The sequence below is a fragment of the Marmota flaviventris genome, chromosome 3 (genome assembly GCF_047511675.1).
Source record: "Marmota flaviventris isolate mMarFla1 chromosome 3, mMarFla1.hap1, whole genome shotgun sequence".
Lineage (NCBI taxonomy): Eukaryota > Metazoa > Chordata > Mammalia > Rodentia > Sciuridae > Marmota > Marmota flaviventris.
Window position 1 is genome coordinate 178,184,601 of NC_092500.1, and position 23,628 is coordinate 178,208,228.

General features: G+C 55.6%; 1 protein-coding gene across 1 annotated transcript in view; it reads right to left on the minus strand.

Moving 5' to 3' along the window:
- Positions 1-13,258: 13,258 nt before the first annotated feature.
- Positions 13,259-23,628, minus strand: part of Dlgap2 (DLG associated protein 2) — a 589,656-nt gene continuing 579,286 nt past the window's right edge. The window contains exons 14-16 of the mRNA XM_071610646.1: positions 19,638-19,729; positions 15,174-15,326; positions 13,259-13,477 (exon numbers count right to left, since the gene is read on the minus strand). Of these exons, the coding sequence (XP_071466747.1) occupies positions 13,259-13,477; positions 15,174-15,326; positions 19,638-19,729 (464 nt within the window). The remainder of the gene's footprint in view (positions 13,478-15,173; positions 15,327-19,637; positions 19,730-23,628) is intronic.

Genomic DNA, 23,628 nt, shown 5'->3' on the forward strand with positions numbered 1-23,628 from the left:
TCTGCCAATCTCTGTTTAGTCAACATTCTTGAACAAGATCAAAGCATGGAAAAGATAATGGCTTGTCATTGTGATTGTTATCCTGGGAGCTGGTGCTGAGTCACGGCACTTCACAGCTCTGGCTTCCTGGGAGCAGAGAGGTGGGTCAGCACAGCGCCCTCTGCCGGGGAACTCAGGCTGCAGAGCTGTCAGGGTGCTCATCCAGGAGCCCCACTTTCTTCTGCCTGAGGCTGAAAATGCCTTTCTGCAGCTATGATCAGCTACACTCAACTTCGGAAGCAAGCTTGTTTCTGCAGTCTGTTAGCACAGATCCACACACAGATCTGCAGGTGCCACTACTTAATTCAAATGAAGAATCCCTGTACGACTTTTTCACAGTTATCACCGGGAGGCAGCCTAGCCCTTTAGAGTTAAGTATGTGTAGGGAATTAAATGCAAAAAGCCGACCCCTATCTCACCTCTGGAAGCTTCAATTAGTCATGCTTCAGAGAGAGATGGCAGGAGGATATCTCTCAGGGCCATGGCTAGATTGGATTAGGCTAGGTGGATGAGGGATGCAGAAGCCTCCAGAATGTGGGCTTATTGGAATAGCCTATGAAATCTGGTTCTTCTCTGATACAGTTAAAATAAGCTGTTATTATAGTTAAGCCTTTATGATCTATTTATTGTTTTATTTATTTATTTTTGCAAAAGTCCAGGTTAACAGTCCTTAGTGAGCACAGGCAGTCCCCCGAGGAAGCTGGAGAGAAGCCTCAAGACTCCTTGGGAGCTGGTGCTAGGTGCTAACGAGGGGCCTTGCCTGAAAACAGCTTGCTGGGTGAGGTGCCCTTTTCTCCCGGGTGGGGCGCTCAGGGTCTGACCAGCTGGCCTAGGCAGAGGTCTTGCCCTCCTGCTCTGTGGCCCTGACCAGCCTGCAGCTGCTGCTTCAAGCCTGCAGAGGGGCAGGGTGGTTTGCCTCAGGGGTGGAGTGGTTTGAGCCAGGACAAGGCCACATAGAGGGTAAGGAAATGTCACCAGTCTGTGGTCCCTCTCAGTGGGTCAGGGCACTGCCTGTCTCTGTTCAGAATGAAGGTTAGGGGCTGCAGTCCGTTTTCCTCCCTGTCTCAGGTGTACCAAGAATGCAGTGTCAGCCTGCTCTTCCCGGGATCATACCCCAGGTTGTGCATAGAGTGAGGTGGCCTTGAGGGACCAGGCCACGCTCCCTCTAGACAAGGTGCAGAACTCCTCACTGTAGAACAGTGGGTCCCCAGGCTCAGTGTCCCTTGGCTGTGACTCGTGCCTAGCACGTGTCCTGTGGTGTCTTGGCTACATCCCTGCCCTGGCTCTGGGGGGCAAAGGGGACCATGTGACCTGCTGATGAGTTCTGTTTCCTGGGCTGAGAGCAACAAATCTTTGTCTGCAGCCCCCTAAGCCTCCCACCTCCACCAGCGTGAACAGACAATGAGGGCTCACTCCGGAGCCCGTAAGTGGAGTAAAGGACGTCTGCATGCTCCACTACAGTGTCCATCTTCTACCGGGTACTGGGGATTGAACCCAGAAATGCTTAACCAGTCCTTACATCTCAGTCCTTTTCATTTTAATTTTGATATAGGGTCTAAGTTGCCCAGGCTGGCCTTGAACTTGAGATCCTCCTGTCTCAGCCTTCCAAGTTGCTGGGATCACAAGCATGCACTGCCATACCAAGTGGGTTCATGATTTAAAAAACAAAAACAAAACAAAGCAACTACAATATCTTGAGCATAGTGCCCAATACACAAACCTTGTCAAACAAATATTGATTGAATCCACAATAGATACACAGAAGGCATGGGTCTATGTCCATCCCATCTTTGTTCCAAAGGGTACAATGAGAATATCGCATGAATTCAGCAATACTCTGACTCTGTTGGAGTCAGAGATACAAAGAGGTATTAAATAATCTTGCCCTTAAAAGGTTCTCGACTGGATCATAAGCCAGTTAACAAAGGTCTGCTCAGTGTGAGTTTTTAGTAGTTTAAGGTTGCCATGTAGGAGAGGTTAGAAGCCGGTGTGGGCTGGCCTTGGGAAGGACAGAGACCCTCAGAGCAGGCAGCCAGGGAGCTGGAGGGACTGCAGCCGGCTGAGTCCCTGGGGAGGCAGGGCAAGGGCCTTTCCCTTGGAAGAACTGCAAGTGGCAGGGCAGGGCCCAAGACAGGATGAAGCACTTGGGGACTGCAGGAGTGCACCACAGCCGGATGCCAGGCGCCCAGGAGACCGTGGGGAGGAGAGTGGCCTGGGCGGGAGGTGGGCTCAGGTCAGGATGGGTCCTGTGAGCCTGGTGGGGGGGGCACTGAGATGTCTTCTCTGGGAGCAGCCATCGGGTGCTGGGGTTTCAGCAGTGCATTGGCGGCGATCTGGACGAACCTTGAAAGCTGGTGTCCGGCCCGGGGAGAGGAGCCTGGACCACAGGACTGACTATGGCCAGGAAGGCAAGCGCGGGAGCGGAGGATGATGCCTGGGCCACGTGCCCTCCAACAGCCCCATCGCCAGGGACCTGTGTGGGATGGGTGGGGCTGGTGACAGGGGCACGGTGGGAGCCCAGGGGACCCAGAGGGAGAGGCTCACTGGCTGCGCGGCCTCCTTCAAGGCTCTTTCCTGCTGGGAGCCTCTGTCCACGCAGAGGCTGGGAAATGAGGGGGAGCAGGAGCCGGGCTGACATCAGGAGGATGTGGGGGTCCGTGCTGCAGAGGAGTGTGCGTGCTGACCGGGGTGCGCATCTCTCCCGGATCCTGCCCACACAGAGTGTGTCCTTGGTGTGGGATCGGATTTCTCATACTCTGAGTTGTTAAAGACCGTAGCAGTGTAATGAGATGATTTGGAAGTGGATCTCCATCTGCACTGGACTGTAATTGTTCAGGCAAGATCCATTTAGTCAATTTAAAACTAGGGTAGAACCCAGGAGGAGTCCCCTACCACCTCAGGTGGCTACCCTGCCGGACAGCCAGGCTCTGCAGCCTTCCTCCCCCTCCTCATCTGTGCAGTGCTCCTCACCGACTAAGGAGCAGGTCAGCGTCTCAGAGCCCAGTGAGTGATGCCAACCTAAGGCTCACGAGGTGGAAACAACCAGTGACAAGGGGCCGGAACTTTGACTGAGGATTGAACTCAGGGGCACTGGACCCCCGAGCCACATCCCCAGCCCTATGTTGTAGAGTCAGGGTCTCACTGAGTTGCTGAGTGCCTCACTTTTGCTGAGGCTGGCTTTGAACTCACGATCCTCCTGCCCCAGCCTCCTGAGCCTGTGTTGATGCTCTGACTTTGAAAGGCGCCCATTTAAAGTCTCAGTAAACCAGCAAGATGACAGCTTCTAACTGTGCATGTGATGTTTCCCAAGCTCTGCCTCCTGTTTTGCTGCCTCTTTTAAGTAGTAGTTTTTTTCTTTTTTCTTTTTTGAGCAGTTTGAATTTATAAGATACATTGAGCAGAAAGTACAGTGTTCTCAAGACCCTTTGGCCCAGTGTCCGAGTGGTCAACCTCCTGCATTGGGGTGGTGTCACTCACAGTTGGTGGCCCCACAGAGGCTATATCATTGACCAAGGTTTGCATTTGCACGTGGGTGGGTCATTTTCTGAGCTGTACACAGTTTAGGTTTGATAGATGCCAGTGACCACGTACCCATCATATAGCATCACTGCCCGAAGTCCCTCATGCTGCACCTGTGAGTCCTCCCTCCCGCTGCCCACATGCCTTCTGACCACGGGGATTGTCACGGGCTCCTGGTTTGGCCTTTGGCAGACTGTCAAGAGGTTGGAATCAGAGGAGAGGCCTTCTCAGAGTGGCTCCTGTCCTTGGAGACGGGCTCTGCAGCTCCTTCCTTTCTAGCATGACACGTGCCACTCATTCACCGGCTTCGCCCACTTCGTTCCCCTCGGAACTCGGTCAGTTATGAAGAAAGCCGCCACGAACACCTGTGTGCACCCATTTACAGCCCATCTGGGGGACCCCAAGGAGCACCACTACTGGATCCAGGGGTCAGTGTGACTAGAGGGTTCTGGGCACTGGTGTGTGAGTGTGAGAGCTGCTCAGTTTCAAAGCCCGGGCAGGGTGTGCGGGCCTGATGCTGGGAGGGCCCATAGATGGAGTGCATCTTTGGACCAAGTGATCATGAACTGCTGCCTCCGTGGGTAAGACCACCCAGGCCGACTCCCAGTAGCCGAGGTCTGCTGCAGGAGTTCTGTAGGAGTCAAAGCTAGGCCCACCATCTGTGGATCATGACTTCGACGCCTTGCCTCTGCCTGTCAGCAGCCAGCCCACTCCCGAAGGCCCTGTCCCTCCACACTCCCGGCCGTGCGTGAGGGCTCAGGTGGCCCCCGGCCTGGCCAGCGGGTTGTTTCGGCACTAGCCCTTCCCATGCACAACCCTGGCACCACGCCGATCCATCCGCCTGCGCTCCCCGTGGCGCGTGGGACACATGCTTGTTTTCCACCCACGGAGTTTCCGTGGTGAGGGGTCTCTTCAGGTCTTTGCCACTTTCTTTTTAACTGCATTGTTTTCTTACTGTTAAGAGTTCTTTGCATTTTTTGGATAATAGTTTTATCAGGTAAGAGTTTTGTGAGGGTTTTGTCTGTAGCTTGTCATTTCATCCTGCACAGAGAAGGGTTTCAATTTTAATGAAATTAGACTTCTGTTTCTCATTTCCCTTTCCTGCCCTGCCGTGGCGGTGAGGGCACAGTGTGGGGATGAGCAGGGGGAACCTGGCCTGGCCCTGGCCTCTGTGGGAGCCCGGGTTCCTTGTCATCTGGTGTCAGCCTGGGCTTCTCCTAGATGCTCTTCCTCCGGTCCAGGGAGTCCCTCCTGGTTCCAGCTTGCTGTTTTCACGTGAATGTGTTGGATTCTGACAGATGCTTCTTCTGCTCTGTGGATACCGCCATGTGCTCTGTCTTCCTGGGCTGTTGAGATGGCGCAGGAACTGGTTTCCGAATGTCGAACCAGCCTTGCACACCTGGGTGAGCCACTGGCTCAGGGTGTCGATCACTCTTACACATTGCAGGGTGCGATGTGCTCAGACTTGGTGTGAAAAACCAGCCTCTACCTCAGAGCAAAGCCTGTCCAAGGAAGGGACATGGCCTTTGTCCTTGGAAAGACCCACAGAGCACTCCTAGGCACATTCCCACCTGCTAAGTTGTTTATCTACAAATGAGATCTGCTGCGCCAGGTGTCCCTGACTCAGTCAGGCTAGGTGGGGACCCATAGCAACCCCCTAGCAGCCACCCATCAGCATGAGACAGGGAAATACCTGGGATGCCAGATGACCCTCCCAGTAGTTTATGGTGGTTGATAACGTGTTGGGAAACCATGTAGTTCAGCAGGAACACCCCTTTTGGCTTAAACCAATCGGTTCAAATGAATACCCCTTTTGTACTGACCAATCACCCCTACCCAACTTGTTCCCACCAGGGAATGTGCTAATCATGTTTTAGAGTTGTTATTTGATTTTCCCGCGGTGTGTGATGATTTGCTAAGAGATGCTATGATGTATGTGGGGGTCCCTGCCTTCTCCAAAGAGTGTATAAAACTGCTGCAAACCCTGGGCTCGGGGCCTCTCAGCGTCACCAGTTGCTGTGTGTGCGTGTGGAGGACTGAGCTAGCTCACAATAAACACCTCTTTGCTGCTTACATCGATCTTGGTCTCTGGTGGTCTTTTGGGGGTCCCGAATTCGAGCATAACAGGTGAGGAGACACGGCCTTGTGGCTTCCTGTCCTGCAGTGCGGCTGGCCTTGGCAGAAGGGGAGCAGGCCCCACAGATGAGCTGGGCAGTGCCCTCTGCTTCCAGGTTTTGAAGGGGACTACAGAGAAACGACAGGACATCCTTGTATCCTGAAGCTTTCTGCTTTGGAAGTTCGTCGGGTGTTGGATCGATTTCTTTAGTAGGTCTAGGCCTATTTAGACGCCTGTTTCTCCTCTTGTGAGTTTTGCTGGCCCTTTTCATGGTGGCAGTCTGACTGTGGGCATCGGGTAGTGGTCAGTGATCCTGGAGCACCTTCAAGGTTTTCTTCTCCAGTTCTGATATTGGTCATTTCTCTCTCTCTCTGTCTCTGGGGATGGCGCCCAGGCGTGGTGCAGACCAGGAGAACCCTCAGCTGGGGCCACCCAGCCCCAGGCTTGTGCTTGGCAGAGTGCGTGGCAACATCGAAGTGCCACCATGCCTTGTGAGAAAGCGCAGGTTCCCACACACTGTCTGTGGCTTTCACTCAGAAGGCTTGATCAGTTCAAAGCTGTTTTGTGGTGACTTCCAATGAGTACCACATGAGTTTCTGAGCACTTTTACCGGCTTCCAGAAAATACTGTTAACCACGCGTGGCTGAGCAGTTCCAGATGACATTCAACTCACCCAGCCTTCCCAGATGGGCTGTGGAGTTAGAAATGTGAAGCATGCAAGCCGTGTTTGGTTTTTACACTCCCTAGCTGTACGTGTGTTACAGAAAGAAATGCCACCCGTGAGACTGGAGCACCGTAAGTGTCTTCTCAGTTTATTAGCTTTCTTGACTGAAATGTTTGTGAATTGTGAAGGTGACCCTGGGAGTAGGGCTGAAGGACTGCCTGGGGTTTGTTTTCCCCAGGTCCTGGTGTACCAGAATGCACGGTCCAACGTCTCCATTCTCTCCACCTCCTCCCTCTCATCCCCCTGGAACTTCATCCAGGCCAGACCTGGGCAGGGGAGAAGCAGCGGAACCAGTGGAGCCCTGCCCCAACTCCCTGGGGCCAGGAAGGCTTGGGTGGGAGTGGCCTGCTGCAGCCCTGGGGCTGGAAGGGTTCTGGGGGAGGGAGCCTCCTGCAGTGACAGCCTACTAAGAGGCAGAGGGGGGCGGGCCTGGAGAAAGCAGTTTCCTCAGGGTGGTGAGACAGCTGGCAGCGGGCAGAAGGAAGGAAAGCACGGTTCTGAGCCGCTGCAAGGCAGGGAGCCTGGCTAGCGAGGTCCCCCTGGAGGACATGGTTCACTCCTCACTGGGCGGCGCAGGGTGTCACCTGTCCCACTCAGCATCCACACTGGTGCTGTGAACTCGAGGGAGCATGAGCCTCTGTTAACTAAATCCTGCAGCATTTGTTAGTTTTGAATCCATTCTCATCTGTGTCCGTGTTTACCCCCACATTGAATGTAAGCCTTAAGAAGGTCCCCTTCTAGCAAATAGAGAAATTGAGGGTATTCCAACAACGGAACATACAATGGAAGAAGGTTTTTTTTTTTTTTTTTTTCTCCTTTATCAATCTCTTTGGTCAATATAATGTTTCTGAGTTTAAAATAACACGAGAATTTACTCCAATAAAAAGTGAACATGACTTTTCTCAAAAAATTTAATTGCAGAACTATTTACAGGAGATGAACATCAGCAATTCAGAAATCAAATGAAAGAGGCATTATCATGGCGGGATTTTGAAGCAAATGGTGAGCATGTGTTTCTTACAATTGGCTGAGAGTGAAAAAAGTCATGGGAAAAAAAACTAAAAAAAAAAAAAATCCTTAAATGCCTCAAACCCATGACCAACATCTGATAAGAAGGAAGAAGGTGTCTTGGCGAGGAAGGGCATCCAGCACGTCCGGGGGGGCGTCCTACATGCTGCTATAGAGAGTTTATCAAAAGAATCGTGAAAGCGTGAGAAGGAGTTCCATAAAAGAGGGTATCCAGAGGTGGGGGACCTGGCACTCTGTCCCCAGGCTTGGTGGTCTCATCTGTAAATTTATTTATTTATATATAAACATATATATGTACAAGCCTTTGTTTTAAGCTCTGCCTAAACAGCTAGCCCTGTGCTAGCTTTCCTTGGACTTCCACGGGAGGCGTTGGCTCCCCAGTCCACACTGGGTGTGCTAGCCTGCAGAGGGAGGGTGGGTGGCTGGCCCCACCGAGGCCCTGCGACTGCTCAGAAATAAGAGATCAAAGTAGCCCAGTCTGACGACCTGTTGGGGAAACCTTTTTGAATTTAGCAAACCAGCTAGAGAGAGGAGTGAGGGAGACACTCACGCTGAGCCCTTTGAAAGTGATGTGACCCAGTCATTAAAATGGTGGGGGCCGGGCCATGGTGGTGAAGTAGGGGTGGTCAGAGAACGGGGAGCGGGGTAAGTCACACAGCCAGCCTCAGAGCTTCCGTGGCTGTGCCCACAGATGCCAGCTGGCTCGCGCCCCGAGGAGGCCACGGCTGCCGCCCGGGATCAGCCCCTGCAGCAGCCGGGCACACGGCTCCCGCTCAGCCCTCCTGGCAGGTTTGGCCGCCAGGTCTCGGGGCTGGGAGCAGCACCAGTGATGAAGAGCCACCCGAGTCTGTGGAGGGGGAGGTGGGCCTGCCACCTTGGTTCACGTGAATACAAAATCCGCTAAAAGGGAGTTTTACAGCTGTAACCAACATCTCCTTGCAACAAAGTCACCGGCCGAGTTCAGATCGAAACTAGACCTGATTTCTTTTAATGCTGGGTGAAAACCCCAGGCCTAGGCCTCTTTCCAAGTGGCAAGGAGGGAAAAGCTTATTTCTGAGCATCCACAGGCCATGCCACGCCTCCGAGGTGCACAGAGAACAAGGATGAGAAGCTGGGTTCTCTTTCTGCTTCCAAGCAGGGTGCGCCTCTTCACCTGGAAGCCTGGTCCTCGTCATGCATGTCGCGAGGCAGCTGGGCTGTGTGGTGGTGAAGCGCTGCCCCGGGTGGGCTGGACACCAAAGCCAGCAGGAAAGCAGTCTGTCCTCCCCTCAGGCCACCACCTCCAGACCTCAGGAAGCCCCTCCCACCTCCTTCCACTCCCTCCTGTGGCCTGGTTGTCCCCTGGTTGTGCCCACGTTGACGTGTGCTGGCGCCTGACCCAGCGCTCTGGACCACATCGGGAGTGGTGCTGAGGGCGCATGACCCCAAGAACACCCTACCCTGCCCGGAGCTCAGGGGCTTCAGAGCCAGCGTGCCACCAACCCTCACGCTGTCTGCAGAGGAAAACACGGAGACTCAACCTGACCAGAGGCGGAGGGGAGGGCAGGAATAAAGCCAGGCAGCTTGACTGACTGCCTGCAGACTCCAAAACATTCTGCAGCCACCCTGAGCGAGGGGCATCTAGCCTGAAGTGTAAAAGGTGCCCTTCCCAGAGCACCTCATGGGCTGCCCACACCAGCTGCAGCTCTGCCCTGCAGGGCAGCGGGCAGGCCTTACGGTGAAGGCACAGGGATCTGCTATGAGCCGTTAATTAGGACAGACCGTGCAGGGGTGCAAGATGCGGCAGATACCATTGCTCCACCCTGTAGCTGAAGACACGTCTACCCAGACACTGGCCGCATTTCCGACTTCATAGGTTGGTGTGTGTCGATGTTATTTTCAAGGTTGGGAACCTATGTTTGACCCAAACCTACCAGGAGTGGGGAATACGTGTTCAGACAAGAACAGGAGAACCCTGGGAAGTTCAAGGGAAGTGGGGTCTGGAAACCATAACACTAGACCAGGGAGGCGGTGGATCTTAAGCGACCTTATTAGTATGCTAAATCTGCAGTTAAAAGAAAATACCAAGGCCAAAAAGCTTGTCAGAGGGCAGCTGGGAAATGAGCACACACAGGGGAGCAGACGTGGCCGTGGGCCGGGGAGAGTGTATCTCTGTGCTCTGGGGGCTCACGCAGGGGCCAGGTGCCTCCCACTCCCACTGTTCCTGTCTCTCCCTCCAAAATGCAGGGACCAGGGTCGTCTCTGTCCTGTCACTGACTGAGGTCAGCCTGAGCGCGGCAGATGTGCGTGAGTCGGCTTCTGTCCCTCTGGCTAACCTGGGGCACTGTCAGGGCTCCGTCAGGCCTGAGCGCCATTCCCCAAGGAAAGTGACCCCCACCCCCAGGTCTCCTTCAGGTCCAGGAGGGCAGCTGGAGTCTGAGGGCACCACTGCGCACAGATTCTCTCCGGCTCCCTGCTCACCATCAAAGTTTGGCCCCAACCAGCCAGCTGCTCCTGCGGAGAGCACACTGGAGTCACTGCGGAGGACAGGGCCTCTGCAATAGCTGGGGCTTAGCAGCGGCCTTCCATCCTGGGCTGGGGCGGGAGCCCGGCAAGTCCCAGGCTGCAGAGAGGGCGACGTCCTGTAGCAGCATCTGAGAGCTGAAGTGGGGCCTGCAGAAGGCAGAGACCAAGACGGACCCGGGAGCCCAGACCCCAGGAGCACACCCAGCCGCGTGTGCTCCACAAGTGTCACCTACCCCAGACATGGCCACTTCCCATGGGCCAGCCGGGAAAGACCCCTCTACTGTGAAGGCCACGGATCTTGTTTACATTTGTTTTAGTGTGAAAAAGAGGCCACCTGGCTGCGACTCACATTTTTCTGGAAGTATGCCTTCCTTTAATGTGTGAAATCTTCAGGACTGGATTGGAGTTGGGAACGTGGACCACACGTGCGGCCAGGTGCATCACCCACGTTCTTGGGACGGTGATCTAAGGAAGACTGGTTGGCCACTGTGCCGACGACGCCCGGGCCACACGGGGACTCACGGGCACTTACCCTCTGCTTGCTGGTCCTACTCCACCTGCGGAGTCTTGCCTCTGGGAGTTTCCGGCAGTCCCCGAGGCTCAGCGCAGCGCCACCAGCCTTGCTGTGGGCTCCTCGCCCTGCCTCCCAGCGGCTGCTGCCCTCCAGGAGCGAGGCGTGTGGCCCCTGAGAGCGTGAGCTTCCTGGAATGTGGCCCGGGCTGTCCTCAGCAGTGCTCTCCGTCCACCTTCAGTCTTTCCTTAGTATTGTCTTAAACGCGGAGGGAAGACACCATGGGACCCCTACGCTGTGAGCCTTCTGTTCCCGGGACACCAGCAGTCTCACTTCTTCATGTGGACAACACACAAATACAGCTTCTCTTCTGGGTCCATGATGGAAAGTCACCTGCATGAGTCCTGCACTCACCAGGGACTGTGAGCAGGCGACCCCGGGTCAGGCCCAGCGGTAGGTGTGTGCGCCGGGGCCTCATCTGTCTTTGGGGCCTCGTAGACCACACAGGGGCACCTTCTCCTCTTCCAGCCCCTGACCACTGTGGCAGCCCAACTGGCCCATGGGGGATGTTAGGCCAAGGCTTCTGGAGACTATCCAGTAGCAAGGAGTCGAGGGAACATGATATCAACCCAAGTCCAGGGCACACTTCACTCAGGCAGGAGTCATAGCAGCAGGGATCTCAGCCAGACCGTCACCCGCTAGTGCGAGGACCCACTTCTGTGTGTTTTGAGTGATAGAAGGCTGGTGGCCTCCAGGAGATGCTGGTGGGCGGGGCCTGCAGGTGGCATTCAGTGTCCTTCATCTGGAGTGCACATCGATTCTGCTTGTCTGTGGTTACTTCTAAATGGCACTTTCTCTGAGATGGCACATGGTTTTTAAAGTCTAAAAGGCTAATACTTACAAAGACACTTGCTTTTAACAGAGTTAGTGAATATAGGAAGAAGCATCATTATTGTACACTGTTCAGGATTTAGGTATTTATTTAGGTAGAAAACGCTTTGAACACTGGGGAAATAGGATTCAGTTATAGAAGAATATTTCAGGGAATTTTTTTTTTTTTGCATTTTTCAAGGATATACATTCGTACTGATTTTTGCTTCCAAATATATTTTAAGGCTGTTTGGTAAAATATATACCAGATCTGAGGCTCACCTTACAGGGTTTTGTTCTTACAGGGAATTCTTAACTACTCAGCTTTAAAAAAGCAAAACTCTGCAGCTCAACATGCTTTGATATCAGCTGCGCCCAGGGAACCCCATGCGTAGTGGAATGTGGACTACCAGGAAGAGGAAAGTGCAGTCTTCCAGAAGCCCCGCCCGTGTGGCCGCCTCACGCAGCGACACCAGGGTCAGGCTCTAAAGTGCGAGTCAGGGGAAAACAAAGTGCTAGGGGGCCTCCACAGCGCTCCCTCTATGGCTGAGCACGGTGCCCCCCACAGCAGCGAGCAGGAGACCGGGCGCTCGGGTGGAGACGTCTTAGGTGGCCATCCTGCCTGCAGCCCCGAGGAGTGCGAGAGCTCTGAGGTCGGGGTCCAGTGGGGACTCTGATGGGTCTTCACTTACAGCGCCCGAGTGGATTCAGAAGGCCATTAGCGACAGCGGCCACCACTGTATCTGCATTTAGCTGCACACGGAGGCCCACTGACCAGAGTTGCTGCTACACTCTGGTGCCCATCAGAGTCCTGCCAGCTAATTCCATCTCTTAAATTCCACAGCGGGACATCACCACACATGACCCTTTCCCTCTTCATGTCTACCACAGGCAAGAAGTATACTGCATAGGACAAGAGAGTTCTGGAAGGATACAAGTGTCAACTACATTTCTTCTTTACCAGTTAAACTGCGATATACTTACCACCCACATTCATACCCCTAGACTTTCCACAACATCACAACTGTCATTTTAAACAAGCAAACTTTGTTTTTGTTTTAAGGACACCCTGGAAAAGTCAACTGAGAGAGCAATCTGAGAATGATCTACACAGGTAAAAGAAATCACTTGTGGTGTCAGTGGTGACGTGAAGAGGGTGCTCTGAGTTTTGCGATACAAAGGAATGAAGATGCCATGACGTCTCCGGAAGCGGGCGCTTCTTCTTGCCTCCCTCGGGCCTTCTCTGAGCTCCGTCCCTGCCTGTACCTCACAGCCTCGGGGAGGGATGTTGGGCTTAGTTTTTAATGTGTAGGTGCTGAGCCGGGTGTTTCTAGAGTTCAGACTCGGAACCTCCTGGGCTTTGGAGAACACAGGATGGGGAGCTTGGGGGCTGGAGGGACCCCTGCCCATCACCAAGGACCCACACGGGGAACCTATGCTTCTGCCCGTGGCAGCAGGACGGGGTGGCAGTGAGGGCGAGGTCAGCTGGGCTCGGGGGAGTGACCTGAGGTCGGCGAGGGAAATGGGTCTCTTTCCTGCGCTTGGTGTTGTAGCACCTTCCACGGGTGTCTACAGCCTCTCGTGAGTGGTGAGATACCCATTTGTAGTCATTGTTGTCCTTACCTAGTCATCACACGATTTATAAAAATATAAGTAACAAAGTGTAAGCTGGGTTCCGTCTCGAGAGGCGTGTCCTCTGAGGGCCAGAGGGAGCCAGGCCTCGCCAGGCCGAGCATCAGAGCTGGGAGCCAGCCCATCAGGTGCCAAGGTCATTCTTGCCAGAGCTCAGCAAACCGAGGACAGGGGAAGCGTTCACCGTGTCTGTGGTACCAAGGACACAACAGCAAGGGGGTACTCGGTGGAGGGATGAGACAACTACCCGGTCGGTCGGCAGAGACTGTACAAGCATTTTGTCCAGGGGAGCAGCCGAGGGGGCTGCCCCTCCTCAGAGCCGGGTCTGGGCCTCGGGGATGTAGATCTCGATGCTGTCGGCGCGCTCCGTGGCGGAGTTCTGTCGGAAGGAGGCCGCTCTCTTGGCCGCCAGGAGCCGCCTCCGGGCTTCCTGGCGTTGTCTGTCGGGCAGGTCCAGGGACTTTTCTCTCGTGATGGGGAATTTCCCTTTGGGGGGCTTCTTTGGTATTGGAGGGGGGACTTTTCTTTCCTCCTGAAAAGCATCAAAAGTCAAAGCTGAGGTCAGAACCGAGCACTGCTGTCCGGGCCCCGGGTCACCGGCTCCTCTGGGGCCTGATTCACTTCCTCCTGAGTGTGCCCTGCTCCTGCCTCCTGGGTCCTGCCTCCTGGGTCTCCTTCCAGGAAGAGCACAGACAAGAGGGGCCCCAGCCCTCGGCTCCGCCTCACAGTCGCCCTGACGCTGGGGAGCACTGTGTCTTGCTCCTCTGGCCACGTCGGTGGACACGGGGAAAGGGTGGCACGGTTGTGCGCCTGACCCTCGGGGTGTGGTGGGAGAGAGCTGTTGTGCTGTCTGACTTGGTTCCTGTGTGTGCTACCTCATTAAGACCCTTCAGCTGTTTAAAACGTACCTCCTGCACCAGGACAGGACCCCACTCCTCCCTCTTCTCTGGGCAGCCTCTGAATGGCCCCGTGAGGAGCGCATTGCCTGTGTGGTCCCCCTTTCCAAGGCCTGCTATGGTGAGGAGGGGATCAGGAGGCCTTGCAGAGCCAGGCCCCGTTGCAAGAAGACTCAGAGGGGCAGGGCTTCTCTTTGGGGGGTACCTGCAGCTTACGTCTGCACAGGGGCGCTGTGTCCTCAGCAGGAGCTGGTTCTTACTGGGGAGCTGTTCTCTGAATACCCTGGAAAATGGGCTCATGCTAGCTCTCGATTACAGAGGAGTAAATACAAGAAAGGTTCTGTTTGGTCTCCATTAGAACAACCTCCCACCGGGGCTCAGCCCTTGGTACCTCCTTTACCTCAGCCCCAGGCCACGGCTCACTGGACTTGCTTACCCCACTGAGGCTTCCGAGACCCATGCCACCCCTGACCCTCTGTAATCTGACAAGAGAGCTCTGGTCTGTTGTCCTTGGTGGCATCTATGTCTGGCATCTGGCCTGGAACCCCACTACCTGGCCCTGGCACCTTTGGGGGGATTTAGATGGCAGTGAGGACCCCAATGCATTTGCTCTAATTGTTCAGCTGACTGTCCTCATCTGTGTGTTCCACCCCTCCCCAAGGCATGCTGCATTGGCTTTCTGGGTGGCTTTGTTTTAATTGACAACATCTATCTGGAAACAGCGACCTGAACCCTGCCTGAAGTGTGCCGGGACGTCTGTGTACGCGTCACCAGCTGATCGTCCCCGGGCTCTGCTGGAGCTGCTCCATCCTGAAGAAGTAGGCCCAGGTTCAAGTAACTTGAGTCACATCGCCAGCCCATCTGAAGGACTAAGGCTGACACAGCCATGGAGAATGCACCCTCCATCTGTCTGGTGAGGCCCAAGGTGCTGTCTTGCCTCCAACTAGACACACAGCCAAAGGCCTCACTGCAGAGGAGCCCACAGAGCCGGGCCTGCAGCCTCCCCTGCAGGGATCGTCACAGTACCACTGTCTAAGCAAGAAAAGCTTGGAGGATTAATCCCTGGAAGGAGTGAGACTGCTGACTTGCACGGGATCCGGCCGGGGCCTTGGAGCCGTCCACGTGCCAGGAGGAGCACCCTGTGACCTACATGCCTGAGCCACCAGTCCCACCCATGCACGCGTGTGCACATAGACCTATGGGACTGATTCCACCCTGTGCTGCTGCTAACCTAGACCTGGCTCCACACGGTGGTGGGAGTGGACGCTTCTATACTGGACTAGATGCCAGGAAGCCACCCTACAGCCTGCAGGGACAGCGCAGCACACGAACCTTTCTCTCTGGCGACTCTGCCACCTTCCAGTCGTTGAGCTTCAGCTGCTGGAGCTCATCGAACTTCATGCTGACGTCCTCGATGGACAGCTGCAGCATGTCCCAGTAGCCGGCCAGGTCCTGGGAGGTGGGCCTCGGCATGGCACTGGGGTCCTGTGGACACATGGGGAGTTTAGAGCCCGGGACGTGCTGGGCTGCTCCTCCCCTGTGCAACTCAAGGACTCAGCTAGGCGAGGCCCAGCTCTGGGGGTGCAGGTGTTGAGGAGGCTCCCCGCCTTTGGTGGAAGCCCCCTTAGCACCTGGGTGGGGTGGAGGTCCAGACACAGGTAGCTGATCCCTTCCCTGTTACACTTGGAAAACGCTGGGGCAGAGGCAGAGAGGAAACCTTTCGAATCCTCTGCAGCTCACACACAACAGGGCCCAAGTTCTGGTCTCCAGTGGACTACCAGAAGGGACGATGGGCTGGCTCATCTGCTGGGCTAGAGGTGGAGATGGTAGGTGGGAGGTGGGTGGCTGGAGCCAGGTCTGCTGGTGTTTGTTATGAAGGATCTTAGCTCAGATTCTGAGGGTCCGTGACATCTTACAGATGAAACATGTGTTTGACTTACTCCTAAGTAGAGGGAGCACAGGTGAGGAAGGCTCCTGAAGGGACAGGGGGACTCACTGGCACGGTCCCTCATCTGGAAGGCCAGGCCTGGGTGGTCCTGGGCTGTGTCCCTCTGCCCAGTGCCCCGTGGTGTCTGCCCGGGAAGCAGAGCAACTGTTCTGCATGGGCTCACCTGGTTTGGTGGGAGGCCAGCTCAGATTGGCGCCTTAAGCAACCAGACATTCATCTGAATTTGCTTAAAGGGTGCAGTTTTCAGCTTGCTCTTGGTAGTCTGCACTGATCACGACATACTCAGTTTGCAGTTCCTCTAAACTGGCTTGACGTCGTGTCAAAATGACCGTTTGAAGCACCATCCCTCCTGTCATGTGCAAGCAGATGGCAGCCTGTGCTACCAGCGAGGGGCAGAGGGTCAGAAGAGCTGCCCACTTCCCCTGGGATTTTCCCACCCGAGCAAGATCCAGAGCTGCTTTCTGCTGTGTGAGTGTTCTTCCTTTGAACCACTAGAGGGCGGCCACGGACCATGCCCCGCGCGCCTCTGTTCCTTACTGCGTGGCAGGCAGCTCAGCCTCGGGTCATCTACGCAGCCTCGCTGGAGGCGTGCCTGCTTTGTGGGGCCCCTCCTAAGGGTCTGGGAGGGTCCTGGCGTTCTCTGGGGTCCTGACTTCGGCGACCTGCCCAAAGCTGCCTGCCACGAGCACTGCTCCTGTAACCTGGGCCATGTGCTCCGATGGCACCTGCTTCTGCTCTCAGCGGGTCTCTCCTGCCAGGCCGCAAGAGGGCTCAGAGCTCTTTTGTGCTAATCCTGGATAGAAGCCCAAAGAGAAGGAGGGACTCAACCCGACATTTCTAATCTCAAAAGGCAGCAAAGATATTAGGGTGAATGGTTTTAAGGCTGGCATAAGCTGCTCTGGGGGAGAGGACTGTGCCCTTGACAGGCTGAGGGGATGCTGACCTACATGGGGTGGGTGAACCACGTGCTCCTGGGGGCTCTTGGGGCCTCCCCAACTCTGCACAGCACACAAAGTTCCTGGGTGGCTGAGCCACTGCCTTTAAAGATAGTGGGGAGTGGGGGGCCAAAGGGCAGGGGTGATGGACACACCTGGAGGCCAGCGTTTACCCAGCAGCCTGTATCTTTGAGGACTCTAAACCTCCCACTCTGCTTTTTAAGTGTCCACTAAACTTAATGCCACAGGTGACATGTTGGGAACTCTACATCTCATGATGAACTTTAATGGGCAACTCGGAGAACGTAGAGAAAACACACTGAAGGGTCCTGATTAAAAGATGGGGTGGGCAGCTTGGAGGTGCACTGCCTCTGACTGGTGGGAATGTCCTACTCAGTGTCTCCAGGCGAGCCGGCAATCAAGGCCCCGCAAGAGGAACACCGTGCCCTGCCAGGACCAGCTCACCTCCTGGAAGTCAGTGGGCAGAGCGCAAAGCTGCCTAGGAAGTCAGGGACACCATACAATAGGAGAACACTTCATTTAGTTAGAACTAAGTATGTAGGTGTGTGTGCAAACAGGAAGAGTACGTGAATATATTAGCATCTATGGATTGGCGTGCGTGGGTACATTGATAGCTGGGCACACTGGTAGCTCTGGAGAAGCGTGCACAGATGTGTATGTGTGTATGGAGCAGGTATCAATCTGTGCGTGTGCACTGTGTCACACGCGTGTGGCTTTTCCTTCCCTTGGTTGCCAAGAGAACCGGGTTTGGTGCTGCTGCAGGCACACATCTAGTTCCTGCAGACTGCTAGTGACTGCACAAGTGGGGGCTGACTTGTTCCTGCCACCTCGTCCTGATCTCTTCCAACACGGTGGGGCAGGCCTCTCCACTCCAGCCTCAGATTCGTCCTCCTTACTGAGGCCTTGGCCACAGAGGAGTTCACCTCTCCTCTCCTCCTCTAAGGGCTTCTGGGAGACACCCCAGGGGCAGAGGCACAGCCTCACACATACTCCCAAGACTCCAGCTTCCTGTCACATGCCCCTCAGGCCTCGACCCTGGCTGCCTGCTGACACCAGGGCAGAGGGGTGAGCCCTCGGGCTGAGTGTGTGAGCACCAGGAAGGGGTGTGAGTCCCTAGGAAGGAGTGTGAGTCCCCAGAGATGGGATGTGAGTCCTCAAAGAAGGAGTGTGAGTCCCAGAAATGGAGCCTGTGTCCCAGGGATGGAGTGTGACTCCCCAGGGATAGGGTGTGAGTCCCAGGGATAGGGTGTAAGTCTCTAGGGAGAGGGTATGAGTCCCAAGGATAGGGTGTGAGTCCCCAGGGATGGAGTGTGAGTCCCAGGGATAGGATGTGAGTCCCAGGGATGGGGTGTGTGTCCCAGGGATGGGGTGTGAGTCTCCAGGGATAGGGTATGAGTCCCAGGGATAGGGTGTGAGTCCCCAGGGATGGAGTGTGAGTCCCAGGGATAGGGTATGAGTCCCAAGGATAGGGTGTGAGTCCCCAGGGATGGAGTGTGAGTCCCAGGGATAGGATGTGAGTCCCAGGGATGGGGTGTGTGTCCCAGGGATGGGGTGTGAGTTCCCAGGGATGGGGTGTGAATCTCCAGGGATGGGGTGTGAGTCCTAGGGATAGGGTGTGTGTCCCAGGGATAGGGTGTGAGTTCCCAGGGATGGGGTGTGAGTTCCCAGGGATGGGGTGTGAGTCCCAGGGATGGGGTGTGAGTTCCCACTGATAGGGTGTGAGTCCCAGGGATGGGGTGTGAGTCCCAGGGATGGGGTGTGTGTCCCAGGGATGGGGTGTGAGTCCCAGGGATGAGGTGTGAGTCCCAGGGATGAGGTATGAGTCCCAGAGATGGAATGTGAGTCTCCAGGGATGAGGTGTGAGTCCCAGGGATGGAATGTGAGTCCCAGGAATGGAGTGTGAGTCCCAGGGATGGAGTGTGAGTCCAAGTGATGAGGTGTGAGTCCCAGGGATGAGGTGTGAGTCCCAGGAATTGAGTGTGAGTCCCAGGGATGGAATGTGAGTCCCAGGGATGAGGTGTGAGTCCCAGGGATGGAATGTGAGTCCCAGGAATGGAGTGTGAGTCCCAGGGATGGAGTGTGAGTCCAAGTGATGAGGTGTGAGTCCCAGTGATGAGGTGTGAGTCCCCAGGGATGAGGTGAGAGTCCCATGGATAGGGTGTGAGTCCCAGGGATGAGGTGTGAGTCCCAGGGGTGGAATGTGAGTCCCAGGGATGGAATGTGAGTCCCCAGGGATGAGGTGAGAGTCCCAGGGATAGGGTGTGAGTCCCAGGGATGAGGTGTGAGTCCCAGGGGTGGAATGTGAGTCCCAGGGATGGAATGTGAGTCCCCAGGGATGAGGTGAGAGTCCCAGGGATAGGGTGTGAGTCCCAGGGATGAGGTGTGAGTCCCAGGGGTGGAATGTGAGTCCCAGGGATGGAGTGTGATTCCCAGGGATGAGGTGTGAGTCCCAGGGATGGAATGTGAGTCCCAGGGGTGGAATGTGAGTCCCAGGGATGGGGTGTGAGTCCCAGGGATGGGGTGTGAGTCCCAGGGATGAGGTGTGAGTCCCAGGGGTGGAATGTGAGTCCCAGGGGTGGAATGTGAGTCCCAGGGATGGGGTGTGAGTCCCAGGGATGGGGTGTGAGTCCCAGGGATGGAGTGTGAGTCCCAGGGATGAGGTGTGTGTCTCAGGGATGGGGTGTGAATCCCAGGGATGGAGTGTGAGTCCCCAGGGATAGGGTTGTGTCCCAGGAGTGGAGTGTAGGTCACCAGGGCCAGCCAGCCCCATCTTCATGAACTCACCCAGTGTCCCCCTGCACACAGATGCTTTAGCAGATGAGGAGACCGTGAGTGTGTGTAGATGGACATGCGTCAGCTGTTAGGTGGACGGGCCACCTGAGGTCCACTCACCATGTTCTGCTGGCAGAGCCAATAGAACTGCTGGAACTTCTGCGACATGAGCAGCTGGGCACTCCCCACGGCACTCCTGATCTTCCCGAGAGCTGTGAGAGACAGGGCAGGTCAGGCCGGTCAGCCAGGGCACAGCCCTCGCGCCTGCCTGTGGGAGCTCCTGCCCCTGAGGAGACAGACTGACGGCCGGCTCCCTTCCAGCACAAGAGAAAGCTGGAGGACAGGCAGGGGCCAGCTCTGGAGCCTCTGCTCCTGGGCACTGGGGAAACGGAGTTCAGTAAGGGGGGCTGCCTGTGGGGACCCTGCTGTGGGCAGGAGAGTGTTCTAGTGCAGGTGCTGAGGTGAGCCGGAGAAGAGCGCGGGGCAGAACGCACTGTCAGCACTTCCTAGGTCATCTGGGCTCCAGGAGGTCCTGTGACCTCGAGGAGATGCCACTCCCTGGGCTTTGAGAAAAGTGCATGGAGACCTGTCATCTCACTGGCCTTGGTGCCCCGTTGGTCTTCTCTTTTGCCTGTCCTCTGATTCTCTGCCCAGCATGATGACGACCCTGCACCAAGTACCTGGAGAGGCTGTGGGAGAGGCATGTGGGGAGAGCAGCAGAGCAAGGCGGCTGGGGGTGGCGCCTGCAAGGGGAGGGCCTGTTGTTCTTCCTTGGCACCCTGGTATAGAACCGAGCTAGCCCTGGCGGCCTGACCTGGCTGGCGCCCAGCGGGGGCCATCGCTGCTCTTGAGAGGCTCAGCTTCTGGTTTGTAATTGGCGAAGGTTTAAGGGGCTTGCTGTAGTCAAGTTGTCCTGCCGAGTGTAGAAGCAGGGCATAGGGCACTTGTTTGACTGACCCTGCTTCTTCAGCCTGTAATTAAACAGTCAGTTGGGTTGATAAAATTCGAAGCATGACTTCCTCGTGTTCACATTTCTCTTACAGTGGAATTCTGCTGGAGCACTGATAGAAAGCACTTCAATTTATAGTCTTTAGCACAATGTGAATAGACGGCGATGTCTTGGCACTGATTTAACGTAGTGGAGAGGTGTTATAGAGGTATTAACTGGATGTGGCCAGGGGAGAGCAGGAGTGCTGGACAGAGCGGCTGACGGCCTGATCACTTGCGGCAGAACGCCACGGCTTGGGGTTCGGGAAGGACTCTGTTACCCATAGTGTAGACGGCTTCCTACTGCGGCAGGGAGTTTGAAGTGAAAATCCAACTTTTCCTTTTCCCCTGTCCTTCCCTAATTTTGCCACCAAGTAGCCATGGTTCCTCTCTGGAGCTGTGGGTAAGGACAAGTGCTCCCCGGAATAGAGATCTACAGAGACAGAGACAGCCCTGCCTTGGATCACGGAGACTTGATTGACGTACTGGCTCTTTTAGTTGATTTTTCTTCCAGTTGTGTTACTTTGCTATGAAGCACCAGGACAATATTTATACTACTCTCATGTTCCAAAGTTTGAAGTGGACTTTTATAGGATCTGCAGAGTTTGAAGTGGCCATTTGTGTTCACAAACTCTCTGCTCCCAGAAGCCCCTGCCCCTCAGGCCTCCCCATCTCCTGGTTTCCGGGCGGGCGTCTTCCCAGGGCTGCTTGGTCGTGGGGTGTCAGGGGGCATCTTCAGAGCTTGCTGTGTCACGGGATGGGCTTCGACAGCTGGATCCACAAGGTAGACGCAGGCTGCGCTCCGTGCCCCCTGGGAATCTGGAAGCACACTGTGCGCTTGGCCATCTTGGCTGTGCGCGTGGCCGTGTGTTCTGCTGGGGAGGACCGTCTGTGTGGGCCTGGAGCTGAGACGGCCTGGCTCCTCTTCAGTGCACCTGGCTAACCCTGCATTGAGTGCGTGCTTCCTCCCCTCTCAGGTCTGCCCTGTGTGCATGTCCACTACAGCTGGGCACTCCCTTCCAGAGACGGCTGCGCTTCACCACGTAAGATGGCCTGGAGACCCAGTGCCCTGTGTCTGACCCCCTCTGGTGTTGGGGTGGCTTGAGTTCCCGAGGCACCTGGTAGTCTCAGGAGCCTTGGGTAATGAGTGCCAGGGTCCTCTCAGCTCGTTCTTGGCTCTGGACATTCGGCTGGGCGGACATGTCGGGTATTAGCCCTCGCGGGAGCTGCTCAGGACGGGAGGCTCGGCAACACTGTTCAGAGGGCTGCGCTGCACCCTCCTGCGGACCCCTGCCAGTGGGGGATCCCAGCGCACGGGGCGAATGTGGACCTGGTGGCAACCCACCAGAGGGCACCTGGTCTCCACGTGCCCGTCTCCTCAGTACTTCTTGCCCTGGGTACTGACAACGAGGCCTGAGTCCAGGACTTGATGTAAACCCGTTTGCATTTGGTGTTTTATTAGGCACAGAGGATTAGACAAATCTAGATTCCTTCAATCAGTTCAGTGAACTGTGATCATAAAATTATAGTTGGGTGAGAATTATATCATGCAATGGAAATTTCAATATTCAGTGCTCAGACTTTTGGTTTAATAAGCCATTTAATTTAATCTTTATTTTTAAAAGTGCTGAGACCAATGACTCTATCTATTGCTAAAATTGGGACTAGAATTGGAGGTTGTCTTACCTTCTAAAAATTATTAGGGAGATATCTGAACTTGATTAATATTGTGCCAGCCTCACGTGCTAAGTATGCCGATGAGAGATGTGACGCGCTCCTGTCACCTCTGCCGGCCTGAAGTGGAAGACTGCAGACATGGAGGAGGTCCCAGAGTACCCAATCTCCCAGGCTCACAGCAGTGCAGTCATACTCCGCAGTTGGATAGCAGTGGCACAGAACCACAGAATCGAGGTCACTTACCTGACATCTGTAGAATGAGGTTGCACAGACACTGCAGCCCCATGCCCAAGGACAAGGGGTGACTCCTTGGGATCTGGGAAGATGTGGTTCCACCAGGTGTGACGAGTGTGTCTGTCTTGCTGGCCTGGACTGCTCCTGACCAGCAGGGTGCTGTGTGCCAGGCCACTGGAGTGACCATGCACCCCCCACTATCAGTGCCTTTCAGGGGCCAATGTCGCCCATCACAGAGGCCTGTCCAGTCCTTTGGGACTCCCTGGTCCAGGCGAATGGAGCCACATGGACTCTGAGGAGGCACCTAGCCAGCCTCTCTGTCGGTTGGTGGTGAAGGGCGATATTTGAAGAGCAGGTGACAGGTCCCAGCCCCAGGTCTGTGCCTCTGCCTGTCCCTGAATCTCTCTTTCTGTCCTGCCTTGCCCTGCTTGACCAGACCTTGCTGTCCTTCAGAGCCCTTCACAGAGCCACCTGCTCCAGGAAACCATGTGGACATTTCCCCCACCTAAGAACACCTCAGATCTCTGAGGCTTAGGCACCGGGTCTGCACTTCCTGATGACGCTGGTATCTTGCACTCCTGCGAACAGTTTCTCCTGGTCTCCTTTCTCCCGGGTTGAGGTTCTGGGCGGGGCCTTCCTCCAGGTCAGGTTCTGTGCTGCGTCCTGCTCGCTGCAGAGTGGCTTCCCACAAGGAGTCTTCCTTCAACACTTGTTGAGTGTGCACCTCCCCGAGAGCCCAGAAGACGTTAGCCCGTTAAAACCCGCCTGGGGAAACAAGTGCAGGCAGGGGCTCAGTCAGAGCCCGTCAGGCACCCGGTGAGCACCCGGGGAGCTTGCACACTTCCTCCGGGGATGATGGCTCCACTGCTGACCTGGGTCTGGTGGAGGCCAAGCTGGCCCAGCAGATGGAGCGGTCCTGGCATCACCCAGAGCCCCTCTTGCCGCCCCGTGCTGCAGTACTGAGGAAGCCTCCTGCAGTCCTTGGTCCTTACTGCGAGAAAGAACTGCTGTCCGACTTTCGCCTCCACATTTCCCATGGCCCAGGCTGAGGGACCCAAGTCTGTGGGACTTTCTGGAGCAGATGGGTGGATCACAGGAAGCTGTGGTTAGGGAGGGGGTCCTTGTCTTCTGAAGAAGAAGAGGAAGGTGCACCGAGAACCCTGGGAGGGAGGAGGCATCACAGGGGGAGGGGGAGGGGGAGGGGGGGAGGGGG